At 40.5% G+C, this 23,468-nt stretch overlaps 1 protein-coding gene across 4 annotated transcripts in view; it reads right to left on the reverse strand.

Moving 5' to 3' along the window:
* TTC1 (tetratricopeptide repeat domain 1) overlaps nt 1-23,468 on the reverse strand; it is an 80,792-nt gene that overhangs the window by 41,992 nt on the left and 15,332 nt on the right. The window contains exons 3-6 of one of the 4 annotated variants that reach the window (XM_044947380.2): nt 17,091-17,151; nt 14,063-14,169; nt 6,983-7,216; nt 5,572-5,934 (exon numbers count right to left, since the gene is read on the reverse strand). In XM_044947380.2, coding sequence (XP_044803315.1) covers nt 5,572-5,901 — 330 coding nt within the window. In that variant the 5' untranslated portion in view covers nt 5,902-5,934; nt 6,983-7,216; nt 14,063-14,169; nt 17,091-17,151. Of the gene's footprint in view, nt 1-5,571; nt 5,935-6,978; nt 7,217-14,062; nt 14,170-17,090; nt 17,152-23,468 lie in introns of all 4 variants that reach the window. The other 3 variants (XM_025292308.3, XM_044947379.2, XM_006073443.4) reach the window with 3 other exon arrangements.

Below are 23,468 nucleotides of genomic sequence, written 5' to 3' on the forward strand. Positions count from 1 at the left end.
ATATGGAATATTTTCTCATCAGATCCTCACACACTTGACTCCTTTTTCCCGCAAAGTCTTTCCTAAAATGGCACGTCCCCAGAGAGGTCTTCCCTGACCAACCAATTTAAAGTAGTCCTGCCTACATGAAGCAACCTAGATAGATGTCCACCAACAGATGAACGTATAAAAAAGATGTGGTGCAGGTACATAATGGAATATTACTCAGCTATAAAAAGGAATGAAATTGAGTCAGTTGTAGTGATGTGGATGGACCTAGCATCTATAACATAGAGTGAAGTACATCAGAGAGAGAGAAACAAATACCATATATTAACACACATATATGCAATCTATAAAAATGGTGCCGATGAACCTACCTGCAGGGCAGGAATAGAGATGCAGACATACAGAGCGGACTTATGGACACAGAGGGGAAAGGAAAGGGTGGGCTGAACGGGGAGAGCAGCACTGATATGCACGCATCACCACGTGTTGGACAGAGGGCTAGCGGGAAGCTGCTGCACGGCACAGGGAGCTCAGTTTGGTGCTCTGTGACGACTAGAGAGGTGGGACGGGGGTGGGAGGGAGGTTCTAGAGAGAGGGATGCATGTATACATATGGCCGATTCATGCTGTTGTACTGCAGAAACTAATACGATATTGTAAAGCAATTATATTCCAATAAAAAAAAATAAAGTAGTCCCGCCCACCCCACCAGGCCCCATGCGTTTTTCATCACTCCCCCCACCTCCACCCATACCTCCCAACTAGAATATGAGACATGAGTGTTTTATTCACCACCGTATTCCTAAATGTCTCAAACAATGCGTGACATGTGGAAGAAATGCAAATATTTCTTGAATAAATGAATGATAAAATCTCTGATATCTGTAAGACCAATTACTGGCCCTCATGGGAGAGAGAAAACCTTACTTACTCAGCTATTTAATGAAGGAAGACAGTGTGCAAGGTTCCAAGAGAGTGGTCTTTGAATTTTAGTGTGTGCATAAGAACACCCAGAGAACTCCACTTTGATAAGCAGCCCACAAAAAATGATTCTCTTACATCAATACCACCACAAAGAAATATATTCTATAGTTTCCCAAACTATAAGCATCTTTGTATCATAATATTATTATAGTAATAATTCTCATCTGCTACCAGGTAAGTCCACCTCAGTCAAGCCTTTAAAAATCATTTATTTGCTTTGCAGATCTAGTACATCTCAAATGTGAGTTAAAAATCCCATCCCTCTGGGTACTCATGTCTACATTTAAGTTTTCACAAATAGTCAGGATTGCTGCTGAAACACACGTGCACACACAGTGCTTTCTTGAAGAGATTCTGCCAGTTTTAACCAAACCTTAACTGCCTCCCTCCTCCATTACTCCTAATCTACAAGTTCTGCTGAGAACTGGCACTCACTTGAGCCTGGATCTTCTCCTCAGCCACAGGGCAAGTCAAGTCAACTTGAATAACAGACTTCAACTATTGATACCTGATACGTTTGGCAATACATAGATCCTATGATAGTAAATCTCTCCCAAATCTCCAAAGGTCAGCTTTATGTACTTACTTTAGTAAAAAGTCTGCCCTGGTTATAAAGAATAAAAAATTTATTTATTTATATACTCAAATTGGAGTTACTTTTTTTGATGTTGGTCATATGTAACATGCTTATCATAAAAAAAAAATCCTGCAAACATTATAAAATTGTATTAAATATAAATGAAAATTCTCCAATAACCACATCCTTCAGAGCTACTCACTTTTTATAATTTGGTGTATACCCTTCCAAGCATTCCTGTATAAATATATTTTCATGTATAAACTATTTTCACACAGGTTTGTAACTTAAAAGGAATCACTGACTGTTCTATGCTGCTGCTGCATCACTTCAGTCGTGTCAGACTCTGTGTGACCCCATAGATGGCAGCCCACCAGGCTCCCCCATCCCTGGGATTCTCCAGGCAAGAACACTGGAGTAGGTTGCCATTTTCTTCTCCAATGCATGAAAGTGAAAAGTTAAAGTGAAGTCGCTCAGTCGTGACCCCATGGACTGCAGCCCACCAGGCTCCTCCGTCCATGGGATTCTCCAGGCAAGAGTACTGGAGTGGGGTGCCATCGCCTTCTCCGGACTGTTCTATAACCTCTGACAAAGAAAACACCTGCATGTCTTTTCTACTCTCAACACTCACTTAGAACATGTGTAGAAGTTTCTTCCACACCAAGCAACTCCAACTCTACAGTGGACACCAGCCAGTGTCCTACACTTTAACTTAATTATGTCACTACCTACCTGGAGACAGTGCCAGACCCCACAGGTTATAGGCTGAGTTCCACAAGACTGGATCCATCCCCACTTCAGATGGCAACTGCAAGTCCAGGTTGTCACTGCTGTTTGTTTTTTTTTTTTTGGGGGGGGGGGGGGTCTGTTTATATGTGTATATATATTTTAAACTATAGTTGATGCACAATATTATATGTTATATATAAAGGTGTACAACACAGTGATCCATGATTGTAAAAGTTACACTCCACTTCTAATTATTATAAAATATTAGCTATATCCCGTGTTGTACAGTACATCCCATAGCTTATTTCATACACAGTAGTTTGTGCCCCTTACTCCTCTACCGCTATACTGCCCCTCCTTTCTTCCCTCTCCCTACTGGTAACCATTGGTTGGTTTCCTGTATCTGCAAGTCTGTTTCTTCTCTGCTATATTCGCCAGTTTGCTTTATTTTTTAGACTCCACATATAAGTGGTACCATACAGTACTTGTCTTTCTCTGGCTTCTCTGACTTGGCATAATGACCTCCAAGTCCACCCATGTTGCTGCTGTCAGCTCTGCTTTTTACCCATGGGCTATAAATGGACAGCTTCCACGACAACCTCCTCAGGTTCAACTAATTTGCTAGAGGGGCTCAGAGAACTCAGAAAAAGAGTTCACTTATTAGATTATCACTTTACTATACAGGATATAACTCAGGAACAGTCAGATGGAAGAGATGCGTAAGGCAAGGTTTGTGTGAAGCGGCACTGAGCTTCCAGGCTCTATGGATGTGCACCCTCTCAGCTTCTGTATGTGCTCACCAACTCTGAAGCTCTCTGAACCCCATCCTTTAGGGGTTTTATGGAGCTTTCATTAAGTAAGCATGATTGATTAATTCAACCTTCAGCATCTCTTCCCTCCCCAGAGGTGGGGTGGAGTGGGAGTGGGGCTGAGAGCCCCAAACTGACAACCAGACCTCATCCTTAGGGATTTTCCCAAAGTCATCTCATTAACTCAGATGTGGTTGAAAAAGCCTTGCTATGAATAACAAAATAAACCTTCATCTCTTTTCCCTTAGGAAATGTCAAAGGTCTTAGGAACTCTGTCAGGAACTGGATAAACACCAAATACATATTTATTATAAATCATATTATAACACCTGCTTAATTTATTTAACATTCAGGCATTAATCCATGTCGAGACAAGATTTATCTCTTTTTAATGATTTCATTGTACACCACATATAAATATGCCAAAACCGTTTAAAGTAATCCCCTCTGTTCAACATTAGTTCTAGTTTTCTGAAATTATGAATGATCCTGCAAAGCGTCTTTATGGTACTCACCAGCCACGTGCGACCATTTAACTAAAATTAAAAAAATAATTTTTAAATTCATTTTGTCAGCTGCACTAGCCATATTTTACCTGCTTAATGGCCAGATGACTGTTAAAATGTAGTCGCCAGTGGCTACCATATTGGACAGTGGAGATATAGAACATTCCCATCACTGTAGAAGGTTCCATGGTAGCCCTGATCTAAAGAAATGCTCATATAAAAATTTGCTATCTGTACACCACAGAAATGATGTAGCAATTCAAACTCCCACTGTTAGTACATTAGTTGCTACTTCCTTTTCTTGTCAACATCTGAACAATGTTCTCATCTGAGAAATGACATATGTTTTAATTTGCATTTAAAAATTATTACTGAGACTGAAAGTCTTCCCATGTGGCCCTTTGTGTTTATTTTTGTTGTTGAATTATCTGAACTGTGTCTACTTTAAAAGAATCAAGCTTAAACATATCCTTTTCCCAATGACCTATAAAACTAAACCTTATGTGCAACAAAGAGACATTTCTTCATCTGTTTAGCTGATTTCCTAATACTAATTTCACAAAGATATTTATCAAAGCATCATAAAAGAAAGCTAATACTACAACTGCTGTGAGTTACACAGGTATACACAGTTGTCAAAACTCAGTGAGTAGTACACAATATAACTTAAAGTTTTACAACATGTAAATTATATCTTAATTTTTAAAAGGACCAGTGTTATGAAAATTAAGCTAAACACTTTCTGGAAAATCATTTCTCTAATGTTATTAAATAGTACTTGATTTAATTTTCTGAGTCGTTTCTGCTGGAGGTAGTTTATGAACTTGGCTTATTTTTGCCCTTTATCATTCTCCTCTAGTGACACACACTAGTACAAAAGCTAACACATGCGTGTTAAAACCAAAAGATTTGATAATGAAAAGTGCCTAAGATGCTTCTCCTCACTTCCTGCTACATCCCCCCTCCCATTATTACACTGCATGTTTACCATCTCAGCCCATCACCAATGCATCATAACCTGTTCGGTGAGTGAGTGCTTCAGAGGCATAAGCTACAAATCTCACTCATATTCTCTGCAGACAAACTCAGATGTTACAGTACCTCTTTAAGCCACCTTGCTTCTGAGATCAGAAGGAAGAATATATAGAAGACACCAAGCCTCTGTCTCCCAAAATAAATGCTTGCTCAGTCACTAGCCCAGGGGCAGAGTAGCAGGACAGTATACATTTTATTAGTGGATCTGCTTTGTAGGAAGACAGTTGTTTTTGTTATTAAATTCTGCATTATATTTTACCTTTGGAATCAAAGAGATCCGGGTTTGAGAAACAGTTCTACTACTTAAAAGATATGTGATTTTAGGCAAGTTACTGTACTACCCTAAGCTGCTATCTTATGGAGATACTAACAGTATACATTTCATAGGCATGTTGTAAAGATTAAATGAAAACACAAGCAACATTTTAAGCTTAGTGCTTGGCATATTACTGGTGCTTAACAAATGAGCTATTATCACACATAATTCTGTTCCTCAAGAACAAAATGTAAATGACACAGGTCCCAGTAAGCGAATCAACACCAGGATATTCAGGCAGTCATTTTTTGCTAACAAAGGATTAACAAACAGGCAGCATACTAAGACCAAAAAATATCCACGACAGGAATTTCGGCAGCCAACCATCAATAAGATCATTAAAAAAAGCTAAAGGGTATATATATAAGAAATAGTTGCACAAGATGAACGTAAGAACTCAAAGTTCACAGAAAAAAAGTGGAAACTTCTTTGCTAAGCAGACACACTCAATGCGGCCCCACCATGTCACTGATTTATCTCAGATCCATCATTACTAAAGCAATAAGGACACAGATGGGCAAGTCACTCTTTACCACAAATGCTGCAATCTATGATAATAGTATCAATCAAATTTAGCACTTCACAAAAGTTTATGTGGCAAATCATGCACACTAAATAGAACATTTACCTTTTTCTCTTCATCTGGCATGTTCTTCTCCAGCTCCATTAGATATTCTTCATCTAGTTCAGAGGGATTCATATCATCCTCAGGTTTGTTCTCAAGCTTGTCTGCTCCCGGCTCCTCCGTCTCAAATGAGGCACTGGCGTCATGAAAGCACTCCTCCTCCTCCTGGTCCTCCTGGGGCTGGGCGTCGACATCCTTGAGCAGCTCGCTCTGGGAATGCTGCTCTTTGCCACTGGATACTGGAGGGTGAACACACTCTGCTTCCTGGGGATCTGTAACTTTCAAACCAGTGAACAGATCCTCTGGAACCCTACAGTTCAACTTTTCCCCCATTGCTGAATCAGTGAGGGAGGTGAAGCTGAAACTGCGAAAGAGAAAATAGGTTAGGTAATGCTATCTACCTACCTATCCAATGCTAACTATCACATTTAAACAAACTTCTGCATCAAAATTCAAATCACATCCGAACTTCTTCTCATTGACTCAATTATATATTCATACATAAAGGCTTTAATAAGCCCACAAATAATGCCAAATGTAATTCTAACTGCTACCCTTTTCAGAACTTCTTACAAGCCAAGAGGAGACACCGCTTTTAATGTGATTCTTCCATCTTCTACTGCTCCTAGTTTTTCAGGGTTGCAAAAAATTGGCAGAAGCGAAAACAATGGCAAGAAAAACGATGCGTTTCTAATTTTTATTCATATTGAATAACCAGGTCGTAAATAATTTCCAGCACCACCGCAGGAAGCTCAAAAATAAGTTTCTGGTACAGTTCAAAATATAATCCGTGCCAACAGAGCAATCATCAACTTCACCCACTTGCATGTGATACAGCCCACGCAGGTTACAGTGGAAGGGAGGCCTTGGCTCTGGTAGCCCTAATCAGGATTCCCGAAGGGGTCAGAATTAGCCATGAAAAGCGTGGTTCTTAACCCTGGATGCACATCGTTAACACTCAAAACGCTTTAGCAAGTCTTGCTGACCAGACTGTATACTCTACAGATTCTGATTTACTAGTCTGGCGTGGAGCCAGGGCATCTGTAGTTTTAAAACGGCATCCCAGGTGACTTTCAGGTGCAGCCAATTCAGAACTAGTGCTGTAGACGCTGAGTCAGACCGTCAGCAGCTCCCCTCCTCCGGTCGCAGTAAAATCACGCAGACCCTTGGGTTGCGACAGAACCCGAATTAGCCCCTATCTCGTCCCAAGAAAACTTTAAACAGCACGATTTTAATACGGAGACTTTGACTCCACAGCAACGTTTTGTTTTTCCCAGTTCCCAAGCCTAGTATAAGAACACATTAGTCTGACGCTCCTGAGTTAAGGAGGGCCACCCCTACACTTCCCAAACGTTCCTCCCGTAGCTGTGTCCCTCACCGCCAAGACTAAAGACCCATGTGGCTACTCACAGCTTCACTGTTCCTCTCGTCCTCACCTTCCTCGCCTCTGAGATCTCTACTTCCGCTCAGTCAGGTGCTCTTCCGTCGGCGCCGGCCAATATCGTCGGCGTTGGCAAAGCATCCTGGGAAATGTAGTAAAACCTCAGGGAGAGGGTGCGGCACTGTCGCTCTATCACGTCATTGTACGGACTGAAAATGAGCAATGGTTGCCATCTTGGGTTACGGCGAGACTCCGCGATACCGGGCTCTGGAGAAAAAAAGGAAAAGAGAAAGGCTGTTTCTATAATGTTCCTTTTACTCCTCTGCTCTGACCTCTCAAATGCCAGCTGTGCTGTGTACAGAAGAGTCCTGAAGCATGATCCTGTTCAAAAATAGTTTTCCCTCTAATGTTTCTTAAAGTGTGTTTTTGTCGAAAGGGGTCTACAGCTAGATCAAAACAGTGTTGATAAGTTGTTAAATGGCAACCAACTCCAGTACTCATGCCTGGAAAATTCCATGGATGGAGAAGCCTGGTAGGCTACAGTCCATGGGGTCGCAAAGAGTCGGACACGACTGACTTCGCTTTCACTTTTCACTTTATACTCCTCTCATGAATGTACAATGGATTTTTCCAGAGGATATGTGTCCTGTGATAGCGCAATGGATTGAACGCAGGAGCAATGAGAATCCAGGTGTCTTTTATTAAGCCAGAGATTTTCAAAAATGTAAGACAATGCCACTCTTCATTATATGTACATTTTTTGTTTTGGAAAACTTAATTATCTATAGAAAGATTGTTTATGTTAGCATATAATGGGTGTATTGTTATTTTAAGTGAATTAATAAACATATTACAGTATTTTCAGTTATAGGTAGAACCCACATAAACAAAAGGTTTTTGCGGTCCTCAATAATATTTGAGAGTGTTAAGCAGTCCTGGAACCAAAAGCGAACTGTTGGCTTTTACATTCATTCAAGAGATGTTTACTGAATATTAATCAGACCCCAAGCATTGCCCACTAGGAATACAGAACTGAGATATCCCTTTAAGGTAGCCAGATACATAACCAAGGATAACAGCAGAATATTAGTTTTCTATAATTCACAGAACCTACTGCAGAGAAAGCTGGAAGTGACTTTCAAGAAGGGTATAACATTTGCTTTTTGAATTTGTATCTGAATGAGGTTATACATACAGTTATATTTTTGTATAAATCAAAAGTTTTAATATGCCCGAAGTAAATATTAAAAATATATCAGAATTTTAGAAACCTTTTTATAGTTTTTATTTTTTTAAATACAGTAAGACCTTCAAAAAGTTAAGTGGTTAGGTCTTATGATCTTTAGGAAGTCCTGTTAAATTCTGGTGTGATAGGCTGTAAATTTCAGAGCAAAACTAAGAAAGTAAATAAATTCAACAGACACATTACAATGTCAAGTTATTTTAATAGCTGTCCAACTTTGGATGATAGTTCTAGTAGCTAGCCTTTACTGATTACATGCTTATTAGGTGCTATATGCTGTGAAAAATGCTCTAGGTGGATGATTTGATTATTTGAATCCTAATTCTAGCTCTGTCATTTGACTAGTTGTGTGACATTGGGACAAATTACTTAATGCTTCTAAGCTTAATATATAAATGTACCTCATACGTAAATTGGGATGGAGCCAAGGGAACATTTCATTCAAAGATGGGCACAATAAAGGACAGAAATAGTATGGACCTAATGCCAAAGCCTTTGACTGTGTGGATCACAATAAACTGTGGAAAATTCTGAAAGAGATGGGAATACCAGACAACCTGACCTGCCTCTTGAGAAATCTGTATGCAGGTCAGGAAGCCACAGTTAGAACTGGACATGGAACAACAGACTGGTTCCAAATAGGAAAAGGAGTACGTCAAGGCTGTATATTGTCACCCTGCTTATTTAACTTCTATGCAGAGTACATCATGAGAAATGCTGGGCTGGAAGAAGCGCAAGCTGGAATCAAGATTGCTGGGGGAAATATCAATAACCTCAGACATGCAGATGACACCACCCTTATGGCAGAAAGTGAAGAGGAACTAAAAAGCCTCTTGATGAAGGTGGAAGAGGAGAGTGAAAAAGTTGGCTTGAAACTCAACATTCAGAAAACGAAGATCATGGCATCTGGTCCCATCAGTTCATGGGAAATAGATGGGGAAACAGTGAAAATAGTATCAGACTTTATTTTTCTGGGCTCCAAAATCACTGCAGATGGTGACCTGCAGCCATGAAATTAAAAGATGCTTACTCCTTGGAAGGAAAGTTATGACCAACCTAGATAGCATATTCAAAAGCAGAGACATTACTTTGCCAACAAAGGTCTGTCTAGTCAAGGCTATGGTTTTTCCAGTACTCGTGTATGGACGTGAGAGTTGGACTGTGAAGAAAGCTGAGCGTGAAGAATTGATGCCTTTGAACTGTGATGTTGGAGAAGACTCTTGAGAGTCCCTTGGACTGCAAGGAGATCCAACCAGTCCATTCTAAAGGAGATCAGTCCTGGGTGTTCTTTGGAAGGAATGATGCTAAAGCTGAAACTCCAGTACTTTGGCCACCTCATGCGAAGAGTTGACTCATTGGAAAAGACTCTGATGCTGGGAGGGATTGGGGGCAGGAGGAGAAGGGGACGACAGAGGATGAGATGGCTCGATGGCATCACTGACTCGATGGACATGAGTCTGAGTGAACTCCAGGAGTTGGTGATGGACAGGGAGGCCTGGCGTGCTGCAATTCATGGGGTCGCAAAGAGTCGGACACGACTGAGCGACTGAACTGACTGAACAAAAGCAGAAGATATTAAGAAGAGGTGGCAAGAATACACAGAAGAACTATACAAAAAAAGATATTCATGACCCAGATAACCACAATGGTGTGATCACTCACCTAGAGCCAGACATCCTGGAATGCGAAGTTAAGTGGGCCTTAGGAAGCATCACTACGAACAAAGCTAGTGGAGGTGATGGAATTCCAGTTGAGCTATATCAAATCCTAAAAGATGATGCTGTGAAAATGCTGCACTCAATATGCCAGTAAATTTGGAAAACTCAGCAGTGGCCACAGGACTGGAAAGTGTCAGTTTTCATTCCAATCCCAAAGAAAGGCAATCCCAAAGAATGCTCAAACTCCCACACAATTGCATTCATCTCACACACTAGCAAAATAATGCTCAAAATTCTACAAGCCAGGCTTCAATAGTATGTGACCCATGAACTTAGAGATGTTCAAGGCTGGATTTAGAAAAGGCAGAGGAACAAGAGATCAAATTGCCAACATCCGTTGGGTCATAGAAAAAGCAAGAGACTTCCAGAAAAACATCTACTCTGCTTTATTGACTACGCCAAAGCCTCTGACTGTGTGGATCATAACAACTGTGGAAAATTCTTAAAGAAGTGGGAATAACAGACCACCTCACCTGCCTCCTGAGAAATCTGTATGCATGTCAAGAAGCAACAGTTAGAACTGGACACGGAACAACAGACTGGTTCCAAATTGGGAAAGGAATACGTCAAGGCTGTATATTGTCACCCTGCATATTTAACTTCTATGCAGAGTACATCATGAGAAATGCCAGGCTGGATGAAACACAAGCTGGAATCAAGATTGCTGGGGGAAATATCAATAACCTCAGATATGCATATGACACTACCCTTATGGCAGAAAGTGAAGAAGAACTAAAGAGCCTCTTGATGAAAGTGAAAGAGGAGAGTGAAAAGTTGGCTTAAAACTCAATATTCAGAAAACGAAGATCATGGCATCTGGTCCCATCACTTCATGGCAAATAGATGGGGAAAAAATGGAAACAGTGACAGATTTTCTTTTGGAGGCTCCAAAATCACTGCAGATGGTGACTGCAGTCATTAAATTAAAAGACGCTTGCTCCTTCAAAGAAAAGCTATGACCAACCTAGACAACATATTAAAAAGCAGAGACATTACTTTGCCAACAAAGGTCTGTCTAGTCAAAACTATGGTTTTTCCACTAGTCATGTATGGATGTGAGAGTTGGACTATAAAGAAAGCTGAGCGCTGAAGAATTGAGGCTTTTTAACTGTGGTGTTGGAGAAGACTTGAGACTCCCTTGGACTTCAAGGAGATCCAACCAGTCTATCCTAAAGGAAATCAGTCCTGAATATTCATTGGAAGGACTGATACTGAAGCTAAAACTCTAGTACATTGGCCACCTGATGCAAAGAACTGACTCACTAGAAAAGACCCTGATGTTGGGAAAGATTGAAGGCGAGAGGAGAAGGGGACAACAGTAGATGAGATGGTTGGATGGCATTACTGACTCGATGGACATGAGTTTGAGTCAGCTCTGGGAGTTGGTGATGGACAGGGAAGCCCAGCGTGCTGTAGTCCATGGGGTCACAAAGAGTCGGACACGACTGAGCAACTGAACTGAACTGGATTAATCACAAGGTGGACTCAAGATTGCTGGAAGAAATATCAGCAACCTCAGATATGCAGATGATACCACTGTAATAGCAGAAAATGAAGAACTAAAGAGCCTCTTGATGAAGGTGAAAGAGGAGAGTGAAAAAAGCTGGCTTGAAACTCAACATTAAAAAAATTATGATCATGACATCCGGTCTTATCACTTCATGGCAAATAGATGGGGAAAAAGTGGAAGCAAAGACACATTTTATATTTTTGGGCTCCAAAATCACTGAAGATGGTGACTGCAGCCATGAAATTAAAAGACACTTACTCCTTGGAAGAAAAGTTATGACCAACCTAGATAGCATATTCAAAAGCAGAGACATTACTTTGTCAACAAAGATCCATTTAGTCAAGGCTATGGTTTTTCCAGTAGTCATGTATGGATGTGAGAGTTGGACTATAAAGAAAGCTGAGTGCCGAAGAATTGATGCGTTTGAACTGTGGTGTTGGAGAAGACTCTTTAGAGTCCCTTGTACTGCAAGGAGATCAAATCAGTCAGTCCTAAAGGAAATCAACCCTGAATATTCATTGGAAGGACTGATGCTGAAACTAAAGCTCCAATACTTTGAAAGTCACCTGATGTTGAGAGTGAACTCATGGGAAAAGACCTTGATGCTGGGAAAGACTGAAGGAAAAGGAGAAGGGGGTGACAGAGGATGAGATGGTTAGATAACATCACTGCCTCAATGGACATGAATTTGAGCAAGCTCCAGGAGATAGTGAAGGACAGAGAAACCTGGCATGTTGTAGTCCATAGGATCGCAGAGTCAGACACAACCTAGCAATTGAACAACAACAAAACAGTGGTTACTCCCTCTTCAGTTTTTTGGCAGAAAATAATATAAACTAGAAGACAAGGACCCACAGGCTTGGCACATAATATTTAATGCACATTAGAGACAATAATAATATGTGACAGGCCTTGTGACAATAGCTGGGTACAGGACACCTAATAAGAAACAGTCCCTGCCTTCCTCCATCCTCATGAGATCACAGGCTAGAGGCGTAGGCTTGGAGACTGGGGATGAAGGAAGGCACTACTGAGCCTAAAGGAAGAAGCACTCCATTCTTTTCTTTTTATACCAAGAACAAACAAGCAGTGGGACCTGTTTGGTAGATCTTCACTAAGAAGATATCTGAATTAGTCTGTTGGAGGAGGAATAATTCATTAAGAGGATAAAAAGGACAAAAAGAAAGGTTGGAGGACATCATGAAAACCTTCAGAGCATTTTGGGGAATGAGAAGGAGTTGGATGTTGCAGAGGTATAGAGCATGAGACAAGAAACATTTTTAGAGATGCAAGCCCACCAATCAATTCTGGAAACTGTAGAGATTTTGTCTCTTCGTTCTTGCAACCCTGCTCTGTAAAAGGAAAATAAGTGTTTTCCATCCAGGGGGTGGTTCTGTTGTGATTTTCCCAGTGCAGAGACCATGTCTGTTTTGTTTACAGTTGTAAGGGGCCAGTGAATATCCTGCTATCACACGGGTGAATGACCCTCTTTCAGGAATTTATAGCCGAAACACTGAATAACCCAGTGCTCTCATGGGTTGTGTAGTATTCTGAGGCTTCTGGAATTTCCTTATACCATTGTTGTGAGAATTAAACACAGAAAATTAAGTGCTCAAGATAGAAAAAAAATTACTAAGTGCCAATTAAGTGATATTAATAGTATTTAGCATGGCAAGTGCTCCACAAATATTATTAATTAAGGTGTTACAGTATTACCATTATTAAGACCAATTACTAATAGTAATATAACTTGATTATTAGTGTTACTAATGATGACCAGTAATATTACTAATAGTGATAGTATTTGTGAAGTTTTCATTCACATCTCACAAGACAGGGAACTGATCACATAAATTTGTTGAAAGAATGAAAGCTGAACATGAATGCAGCATACTAGACCCTGTGGTGGGTACAGTGATATATCTGGAGAATAGCAAAATAATCATTTACTCTTTGTTTTTCTTTCTGGAGGGAGCAACTGGGTGATTTCTCAGTGGCACACACCCATCTCTCAATCATAAGGAGTTGCCCACTTAGTCATGGCCTGCTAGCTCAGGGCTGGGAGCAGAGCAGGGACTAGCAAGGGGTAAGCGAGTCTCAGCAATGGCTAGAAGTGATGGAAGTAGAGAAGAAGTCTTATATTCAAGGGTGGTCCCTTGGGTCACTGGCATGTCAATAGGATTGCTGCCTGTATGGTGACTAAGAGTGTAGGTTCTGGTGTCAGGCTGCCTGGGTTTGAATCCCTGCTCTGCCTCTTAGCAGCTGTGTGATATGATTGATCTTGGACAAGTCACTAAACCTTAACACCTACCTCAGAAGGTTTCATGAAGTTTGAATGGGATAACGAACCTAAAGCTCTATATACAGACCCTGGTACAAACTTTAACTATACTTTAAGTTAAAGCAATTTATTTAATTGCTTTGTGGAGAATCTGCAGGCAGAGATGGAAATCACTCCTACCTGTCCCAGTGATTTACTATGAACACACTGTCCTAAACCTTTAGGAGGCTCTGTGCATCTATGCTCCCTGGAGCTAGAGATTTCAATCTATGCTAGACTTACTTGGTCCTTTTCCTGCTCAAAGTGGATATATTAATACCACAAGGTTACTTAGCTTGGCTTTGGGGATTCAGCTTTATACCTGCAGGTTCTTTAAGTCCTGGGCTCCTTCTCCCAGAGTTGGAGTGCTTGAATTCGCTAAAGTAAGGTTCAATATCCAGGAATAGTCAGGGATGCCAAATGAATTCCCTGAGGTTGAGACAGACATCAAATATATAATTAACATGCAGATCCTGTATTCTTAGTGTTTCTAAAAGATACTATTGCTTTTTATTTTTTCCCAGTTCTAATCTTCAAATTGAGATTTCTAGATAGGAGACATAATCAAGAGTTAACATCCTGCACGTTTAAATTTCTAGATTTCTGTATCTGTTTGACCAGCATGTCCAATAGTAATACACGAGACACTTATGTGTAACAGACAAGAATAAACCTGACTCCATATTGGATCTATTTCTTTAGCTCTAACCCATGTGCTCTGTGGCCCATGCTTAGTCATGCTGGCTTTGCACCTTTGTAAAAGAATGTTGCCTATAGCCTGCAATATACAGGAGAACCCATTCTCAAGGCTCTGACCTTTAAAGATACAACACTTTTCCTCTAAAGACCACAGAACAGAGAATGACATTTGTCCTGTTGGAGGTTTACAGGAACATTGTTACCAAACAGACCTACAAGGAAGGCAGGAACAAAGGATTCTGGCACCAAGGTTTGCAACATCGAGCCACACCCCCTTTCCTTTTACCATAAAAGAAGCCTGAATTCTAACTTAGAGAAGATAGCTCTTTGGGACACTAGTCTGCCATCTTCTCAGTCTGCTGGATTGCTGAATAAAGTCTCTATTCCTTGTCCCAACATCTCACCTCTTAATTTATTAGCTTGTTGTATGGCAAGAAGTAGTAATCTTGGACTCAGCAACATATGTTAATTAAAAATTTTTTTTAAAGCTTTAAAAACAGTAAAATAAGTGAAATTAATTTTTTAAATAACATTTAATTTAACCTAGTATGTCCAAAATTTGAACATATAATCAATATGAAAATTATTAACAGAATTTTACATTTTCTTTTTCATACTAAATCTTTGAAATCATGTGTGCATTTTACTGTTATAGAACATCTCAATTTGGACATTAAATTTTCATCAAAAATAGTTGACTCTATACTCAGATTTTGTAAAATTTACAGCTAAAAAATAGACTCATATATCCAAGTTTTTCAAAAGTTCTTCCCGAGTCAAATACTAGTTTTTAAATTTAATTAATATGAAATAAAATACATTTGCATGATTGCACTAGTCACATTTCAAATGCTCAACAGCCACATGAAGCCACTGTCTACTGTATTAGATAAGACAGGCTTAGATTTTTCAGAAAAACAGGCTAACTAACATTCATAGAGAAATTCTATGTGTCAGGAGGCATGCTCATTATTTTACCTTTGTAATTTTAGGTAATCCTTACAACCTTGGCCTCCCTGTTTTTACCCTTTTTCCCTATGATCCCTTCACCATGCAGTAACCAGACAGATCTTTAAAACATGCGATTCCTATACATATCTCAATCACTTTCATTGGCTTCTCAGGCTGATCAGAATAAAACCTAAAACTCCTTGTCATGACCCAAAAGGCCCATGTGAGCTGGTCTCTATCCACCTCTCTGACCTTGTCTTGTACCACTGCGCCTCTTGGATACTGACTACTCTGTCTTCCTAAAACACATTTTCCCTGCCTCCAGACCTTTCTCCCTCTGCCTGATGTAATTTACAGCTCTTCCCATGGTTTGCTCATTCTTATTCTACAGGTCTTGCCTCAGTATCACTTAAGTAGCTCACTCTATTACATCACCCTGTCTCCTCCATATCACTGATCACATCTGTAACAATCTTAAGCATTTATTTACTTGATTATAATAACTCCCTCTACTAGACTATAAGAGCCACAAGGATTGAGATCTCATCTGTCTTGTTTGCTGTGAAATCCATAGAGCCCAGCACGGTGCCTGGCACACAAGAAACACTCAAATATTGTATAAATGGATGACAGTAATAGATATTATTATTAAAAATGACAAGACTGAGGATCAGAGAAGTTAAAAGTTTTCCCCAAGGTCACACAGCTAGTTGAACAGAACAAGGGCATAAAGCCAGGTCTAACCACAAAGTCTGTGTTTTTCTAAAGAACCAAAGGAGTGGGCAGATATAGTAACCTTAACTGTTAAGAGGAGAAGTGGCCTTGAAGGCAATATATATCTATAAAAAATATATGGATATATACTTGGCAGGAAAACTCAGCAGTTTTTCACTGTCAAGCAAATGGCCCAGAGCCCGGTTAAAGATGAGGCCTTTAATGTTGGTAATGGATGGATGAAGGTACCATATAAAATGGAGACTGACAGTCTTAGAGGGACTCACGCAGAAGACTGCCAAGGCAAGCATCCTGCACCCACTTGCCCAACCCCGCCTCTGCCCTCAGCCTTGGCCATTTGGATCAAGAAAGGGAATCTGTGCCCTAACCACAAATGGAATGACTTAGCTAGCACATTTTTCCCCCTTGGGACTCATCCACTGGACCAAACAATTTATTCTGAGTTAGGACACGTACTTCCAACCCTCACTTTACTATATTAAATGTCAATGCCCATTTTAAAGAATAAAGCATTGTGTTCACGATGTATAAACCTTTGCAAGTTTAGGCAGCAGACCAATTTTGGTTCAGCAGGTGGCAAGGATGGGAGACAGAAGGAAGGAGGGCTGTTCGGGAAGTGCCAACTGGATGTCAAGTACCATGCTGAACATTTTCATCTGCCATTCCCCTCACTGAATCCTCCCAGGCTCCCATTTAAAGGGGGAGGCAATCTTTTAACTCCAGAAAGGAGACTGTCTTCTTTGTCATCCTTTGCAGATGTAGTGGATATAGGGGGAGCTAAATAAGCTACAAGTTCTTCAGGGAGAAGCTCTGTCCCAGGTTTCAGATCTCAGCTTCAAGGTCCCCTCTCTGGGGACTCACATTTTAAAGAGCTCATGCCCCACCACTCCAGTGATTCTCTTTCACAGGGTTCCATTTCATGAATCATGGTATGTTAAAAAATTATTTTCAATTATTTTACTTACCTCTTGTCATTTATGTGGGAGAGGAAGCAGTGGGAGTTGAAGTTTTAGAGCAGTCTCTTTCCTGTAAAGGGACAGGTAAATATTTTAGGCTCTATGGGCCATGTGGTCTTTGCTGCAACTACTGGACTAATACTGTTACACGGAAGCTGCCAAAGGCATCATGTAAATGAATGGGAACTTGTCTGTTTCAATAAAACTTTATTTACAAAAGCAGACATTGGGCTGGACTTGGCCAGTGGGCTGTAGTTTGCCAACCCGTTTCAGAGCACAGATTGTGGCATCAGATTGGCCAAGACTGAATCCCAGCTCAGTCCTTGACTAGCCCTGTAAACCTGAACACGCTCCTTAAACTTGTGATTCCTTACCTGTAATGTAACGTGGGGTAACAGTATTTTCCTTCTAGGGTGACTGGGAAGCGTTAATGAATTCACATAAGTAAAATACTTAGCACAGAGCCTGTCTCTTAAAATTTTTAACGTTATCAACATTAGTCTTAAGTGTCAGGAGGGCAGGGGCCACATCTGTTGTGCTTGGCATAGTGCCTTGCTAAAGGTGGGCAATCAAGGAACACTTGTAAATAAATGAATGACCTCTCATTAATATCAAGATAAGAAAACTGGAGTTTTTTCTCTGTTGTTTTTCTTTTAAATATAGAAGTAGGCTTTTTTCTATTTTAGTAGAATAAAAGTTTTCCTCAATTCTACCTTTTAGCCGAGTTCTTCTCTATATGGCTAAGACAGCAGAATCAGACTTCCATTCTCTCAAAGCCAGAAAAAAAGGGCAGCTTCCATTGTGCAAACCAGACATCCTCTTCAACAAAAACATCCCAGGGTATTTCCAAAAGTCCTTGGGGAAACCGATCAAAATATCACCTTGTTTAGGAACCATTTTTCTTGGCCAAGCTGACTACCTACCTCCCAGTACACTGTGTCTTTGAGTTTAAGACTATGAAAGCATGAAGTTAACACCCCAAACATAATTTGAGCTCATTTCTAAAATATTGTTGAACAAATAAGATATTTGTAGATATTTACTTTGCTACTTAAAACATTATAGTCACCTCAGCAGATATCTTGGATGAATAAATTTTTGGTAAGTACTCACAGATATTTTAAAGGCACAGACTATGAAAGAAACCAACTTTCTCAACTTTCTAGTCATTTGTCCAATTATCCCTGTATTTAGAGATTACAGAGGAAATGACTGATTGATCTGTGATTTTTTTCTTTTAGACATGGTTTATTGACTGAAGTTTTTCAGAAGTGAAGTCGCTCAGTGTGTCCGACTCTTTGTGAGTGCATGGATGGAGTAGCTTACCAGGCTCCTCCGTCCGTGGGATTTTCCAGGCAAGAGTACTGGAGTGGGTTGCCATTTCCTTCTCCAGAGGATCTTCCCAACTCAGCAATCAAACCGGGGTCTTCCGCATTGTAGGCAGATGCTTTACCATCTGAGCCACCAGGGAAGTCCAAAATACTGGAGTGGGTTGCCTTTCCCTTCTCCAGGGGATCATCCCAACCCAGGCGGATTCTTTACCAACTGAGCTATCAGAGAAGCCCAACTTCCCTGGTGGCTCAGACAGTAAAAGCGTCTGCTTGCAATGTGGGAGACCTGGGTTCAATCCCTGAGTCGGGAAGATCCCCTGGAGAAGGAAATGGCAACCCACTCCAGAACTCTTAGCTGGAAAATTCCATGGCTCCTAGGCTCCTAGTTTCTCAGAGCCTAGGATAATTGGAGTTATATGATCCATTGGGAAAAATCTCACTTTCTCTCCTGTGTTCTTCAGTAGTTCTATTCAAGTGCATTTAAGGTGCAATTTCCCCTTTATTATTGAGTTTTTTTCCTAGGTCAATCCCAATCTATATGACTATCTCAGGACACTTATCTAGAAGTGATTGAAAAAAATCAGCATCTCTGGGAAATAGGTCTAAAGTTGAACAACTTAATAACCCTCATTTATTACCACTTAAGAAGCTGACTCTGCACAGCTGAACAGGCATAAGCTCTGCATCTGTGTGTACTCACATGCAGATTTCTCTGGTTCTCTTAGTAGCTCTTAACTAGATAACGCTAGTATTATTCCCATTTTACAGAAGAGAAAACTGAGGAAATAGAGCACTGAAGGGAGTTGTTCAGGACGACCATGATAGTTAGTGGCACAGTCTCATTTACAGCCAGAGAGGCAGAGTTCTCATATTTCAGGAGCTTTGTCTTATTTGTTCCATGGGCTCTTTGGCAGTCTGATGAAGCCTATGGATCCCTTCTCAGAAAATGTTTTTAAAGGCATAAAGCAAAATACACATGATTATGAAGAAAGTAAATTACTTTGAAATATGCATGCTCAGTCACTTCAATGATGTCTGACTCTGCAACCCTATGGACCTTAGCCCGCAAGGCTTGTCTGTCCATGGGATTCCCCAGGCAAGAATACTAGGGTGCGTTGCCACTCCCTCTTCCAGGGGATCTTCCCAATCCAGGGATCAAATGTGAGTCTCCGGTGACTTCTGCATTACAGGCAGGAGAATCTTTACCGCTGAGCCACCAGGGAAGCCCCATTTTTTTAAGTTACTAAAATATTAAAAACAAAATTTGTAAGGTAGATCTATATAGATGTATGCCTCTTAATTAACATTAAATATGGCAGGTGTAATAATGACCACAGTTTTAGGTAATGATGAACATAAATGACATCTTAACATATCTGAAACAACTATAATAGGCTCTAAAATATCTGTGATTTCCTTTGGTAAAAAAAAGTCACAGAATCTGCTACTATTACTGTGGTCTGTTGTCTACAGTCATAATAGAAAGAAATGCTAAATTTCAACTAGAGGTTAGAGAAAATAAGAATGAAATGGTTTTCCCCATCCAAATTCACAACCCTTCTTCCTGGGTTTTATCCATGGTCCCTGTAAGGGTCTGGAGACTTTAAAAACTCCTTCTCTAGTCTGGTCCTTCATAAAACAGATGAGAAAACGGGGGGTCAGAAAGTGATTACTTTGGATTGCTTAGCTATATAATAGAAAGGATAAAACCAGAGCCCAGGGGTTGTTAAAAGCTCTCATACAGGGCTGTTATGAAGAATAAATACAATACATGTGAATGTTTGGCACAGTATCAGGCACACAATAGCCATCTTGCAAAAAAAAAAAAAAAAAAAAAAAAAGGCCAGGTGATACAGTAGAAGCACAGAGAGAGAGAACTTTCTGGAAATCTCCTTAAATAAAAGGGGGACAGAGTCAGCAGGATGTGCCTTTTGTTCCTGTCCCTTTCCTTTTCCTGTCCAAAAGAGAGACCTGGTGTCCACATTAGAAGGACAACGCAGGCAAGTGCTAGAAAGGGACATAGGGCCTCCATCCTCAATGGTAAGGAGCAACCACACAAGCCCTGGGTTAACTACTCCCAAACTTCTCACATGAGAAAAAAGATCTTCTGAGTTGTTCAAGCCACTGCTACTCGTGTTCTGTTATGTGTAGCCAGTTCACTCACTGACACACGCTTCTTGCTGGTTGGTGGCTGACTCTCTCTGAGCTTTGCATCTGAAAGAGCAACATCAAGGTTTTCTGGTAAGGATCAGAGTATACAGAGGACTCAGCACAGTGTCTGGCTCAATTTCAAGTGCACAGTTAAAGGCAGTTGTTGTTGCTCATACAACTCAACAAAATAAACCAAACAACCCAATCAAAAAAATGGGCAGAAGATCTAAATAGACATTTCTTCAAGAAAAAAATACAAATGGCCAATGAGCACATGAAAAGATACTCAATGTTGCTAATTATCAGAGAAATGCAAATCAAAACTACGGTAAGGTACCACCTTACACTGGTCAGATGGCCATCATTAAAAAGTCTACAAATAACAAATGCTGAAGAAGATGTAAAGAAAAGAGAACCTTCCTACACGGCTGGTGAGAATGTAAGTGGGTGCAGCCACTATGGAAAACTGTATGGAGGTTCCTCAGAAAACTAAAAACGAAATTACCATATGATCCAGCAATCCCACTTCTGGGCATATATCCAGACAAAACTCTAATCCAAAAAGATACATGCACCACTATATTCCTAGCAGCACTATTCACACTAACCAAGACATGGAAACAACAGATGGATGGATGAAGATGTGGTTCATATATACAATGGAATACTACTCAACCGTAAAAAAGAACAACAAAAAATAAAAAAGAACAAAACAGTGCCATTTGCAGCAACACAGACGGACCTACAGATTATCATACTAAGTAAGTCAGAAAGAGAAAGACCAATACCGTATGATATCACATATGTGGAATCTAAAATATGACATAAATGAACTTATAGAGAAACTCACAGACATCGAGAACAGACTTGTGATTGCCAAGCGGGGAGGAGGTTGGGGGAGGGATGGAGTAGGAGGTTGGTGTTAGCAGATGCAAACTATTATATAGAAGGGATAAAAAAACAAGGTCCCACTGTATACCACAGAGAACTATATTCAATATCCTATGATAAACCATAATAGAAATGAATATAAAATATATATACATATATATAACTAAATCACTCTGATGTACAGCAGAAATTAACACAACATTGTAAATCATTATAAATCAACTACATTTCAACTTTTTTTTGAAAAAGGCAGCTGCTGTTTCTATTATTGTTTCAGTGCCTTGTGGCTCATTTTAGTGTCTTGCGGTTCAGTGCTCTTTCTTCCATATTGGCTCACAGCTGCAAAACCACGTACACAGCCTCACCATTCCTATCCACCCTCCCACCCCCTCAAAACCCCTCTCCCCCTCCCTCTGGTACACATGCCTCTAACTCAACCCTGATTAAGTACTTATCATGTCTCACAGAAAGGAATAGTTTGTGAAAATGCTGACAGAGGCAAAACACCTAATAATTAGTGGCTAACAACCACAGACATGGAAGCAATTAGGAGGTTTGTACAAGTTCAGGGAATGGAAGCAACTTCTCATTTATTCCTCAGATTTCTTGTATAAGCCCTGGAGATGTTATTTCCAACCAGCAATGCTGACTTCACAGGAAGACTGTGGGATGAGGAGTGAGTGGAGAGGTTGGAGGGTGTTGTGAAGAGCCTTCAGACCCCAAATGCCCCTTCCACCCTGCTCCCGTGGCTACTCTGCTGGCCCTTTACCACCCAAGCTGGGGTCCTATGGATGGCACTCTTGCCTATGGGTCTTGACAACAGGATGGTGCTATTTCCCCACTTGGTCCTTTTTTTCCTTAGACATCTCTTGCCCCAGGAGTGATGGACTGGGGACCACTTGGGATGCTAATGCCTTCCAAGTAGGCTTTCTTAGCCATGGAGCACTACTCTGCACTCAGGGCTGGTTGGGGCTCTGTATGTGTAATGGGCAGGCTAAAATTTGGCACCTCTTCCAATTAATATCCTTTTATCATCATCACCAACTATTAAAATAGTGTCATTTAAAAAATTCCTGTAGAAGAAATAGGACTAACTTGGAACCCCAGCACCATTCCCCAGAAGTTATATTAACAACAATTTGCTGTGTATCCTTCCTGAAAATTTCCATACACTGTAATGGACTGCATTGTGTGTCCCCCAGCCCACCCCCTAGCACACCAATTCATAGGTTAGAACTCTAACTCCCAATGTGACTGTATTGGGAGATAGAGCCTATGAGGAGGTGATAAAGGTTAAATGAAATCATAAGGGTAGGGCCCCACTCCAATAAGACTGATGACCTTATAAGAGGCAGAGACACCAGGGATGTGCAGGCCAGAGAAAAGGCCATGTCAGGCCATGGTGAGAAGGCGTTGGAGAAACCAACATTACCAACACTTTGATCTTAGATTTCCAGCCTCCAGAACTATGAGAAAATAAATTTCTGTTGTTTAAGCCACCCAGTCTGTGGTTTGGCCACCTGGGCTCACTAGTACTTCATTAAGTAAGTCCATGAGCCAGACAATGTATCAAAATGTTTCATTGTGCTCAACCCCTTTATTCCTTTCTCCTTTTACCAAGGAGAAAGTCAGCTTTTGTTATTCCATAGCTTAGGGGTGGCTGAAGTGCCCTACCCCTTAAGAGATTTTCTTCACTTCCATTCCTAGGAGCACTACATGGTAATGTTTGCCCACATTATCTCAAGTATACTGTCAAACTTTCCCCTTTAGATTTGATTGAGTGAGGATGAGAAGGAACCGATTTTCTAGAAATACAAATGCATAGAAATGGATTAACCACCCAGAGGGGTCCACTTCTGCTGGCAAAGCAAAATTAATGTTCTAAGAAAAAAATTCAGGGGAGTATCTCTTATTGTTCCACGTACTTATTTTCTTGTTAACTCCCTTTTGTGATTTTTCTGAATCAGACAAATTTTGGGGAGGCAGATTAAAGGGTGCAAAATGAAGACTATTT

The sequence above is a fragment of the Bubalus bubalis genome, chromosome 9 (genome assembly GCF_019923935.1).
Source record: "Bubalus bubalis isolate 160015118507 breed Murrah chromosome 9, NDDB_SH_1, whole genome shotgun sequence".
Classification (NCBI taxonomy): Eukaryota; Metazoa; Chordata; class Mammalia; order Artiodactyla; family Bovidae; genus Bubalus; species Bubalus bubalis.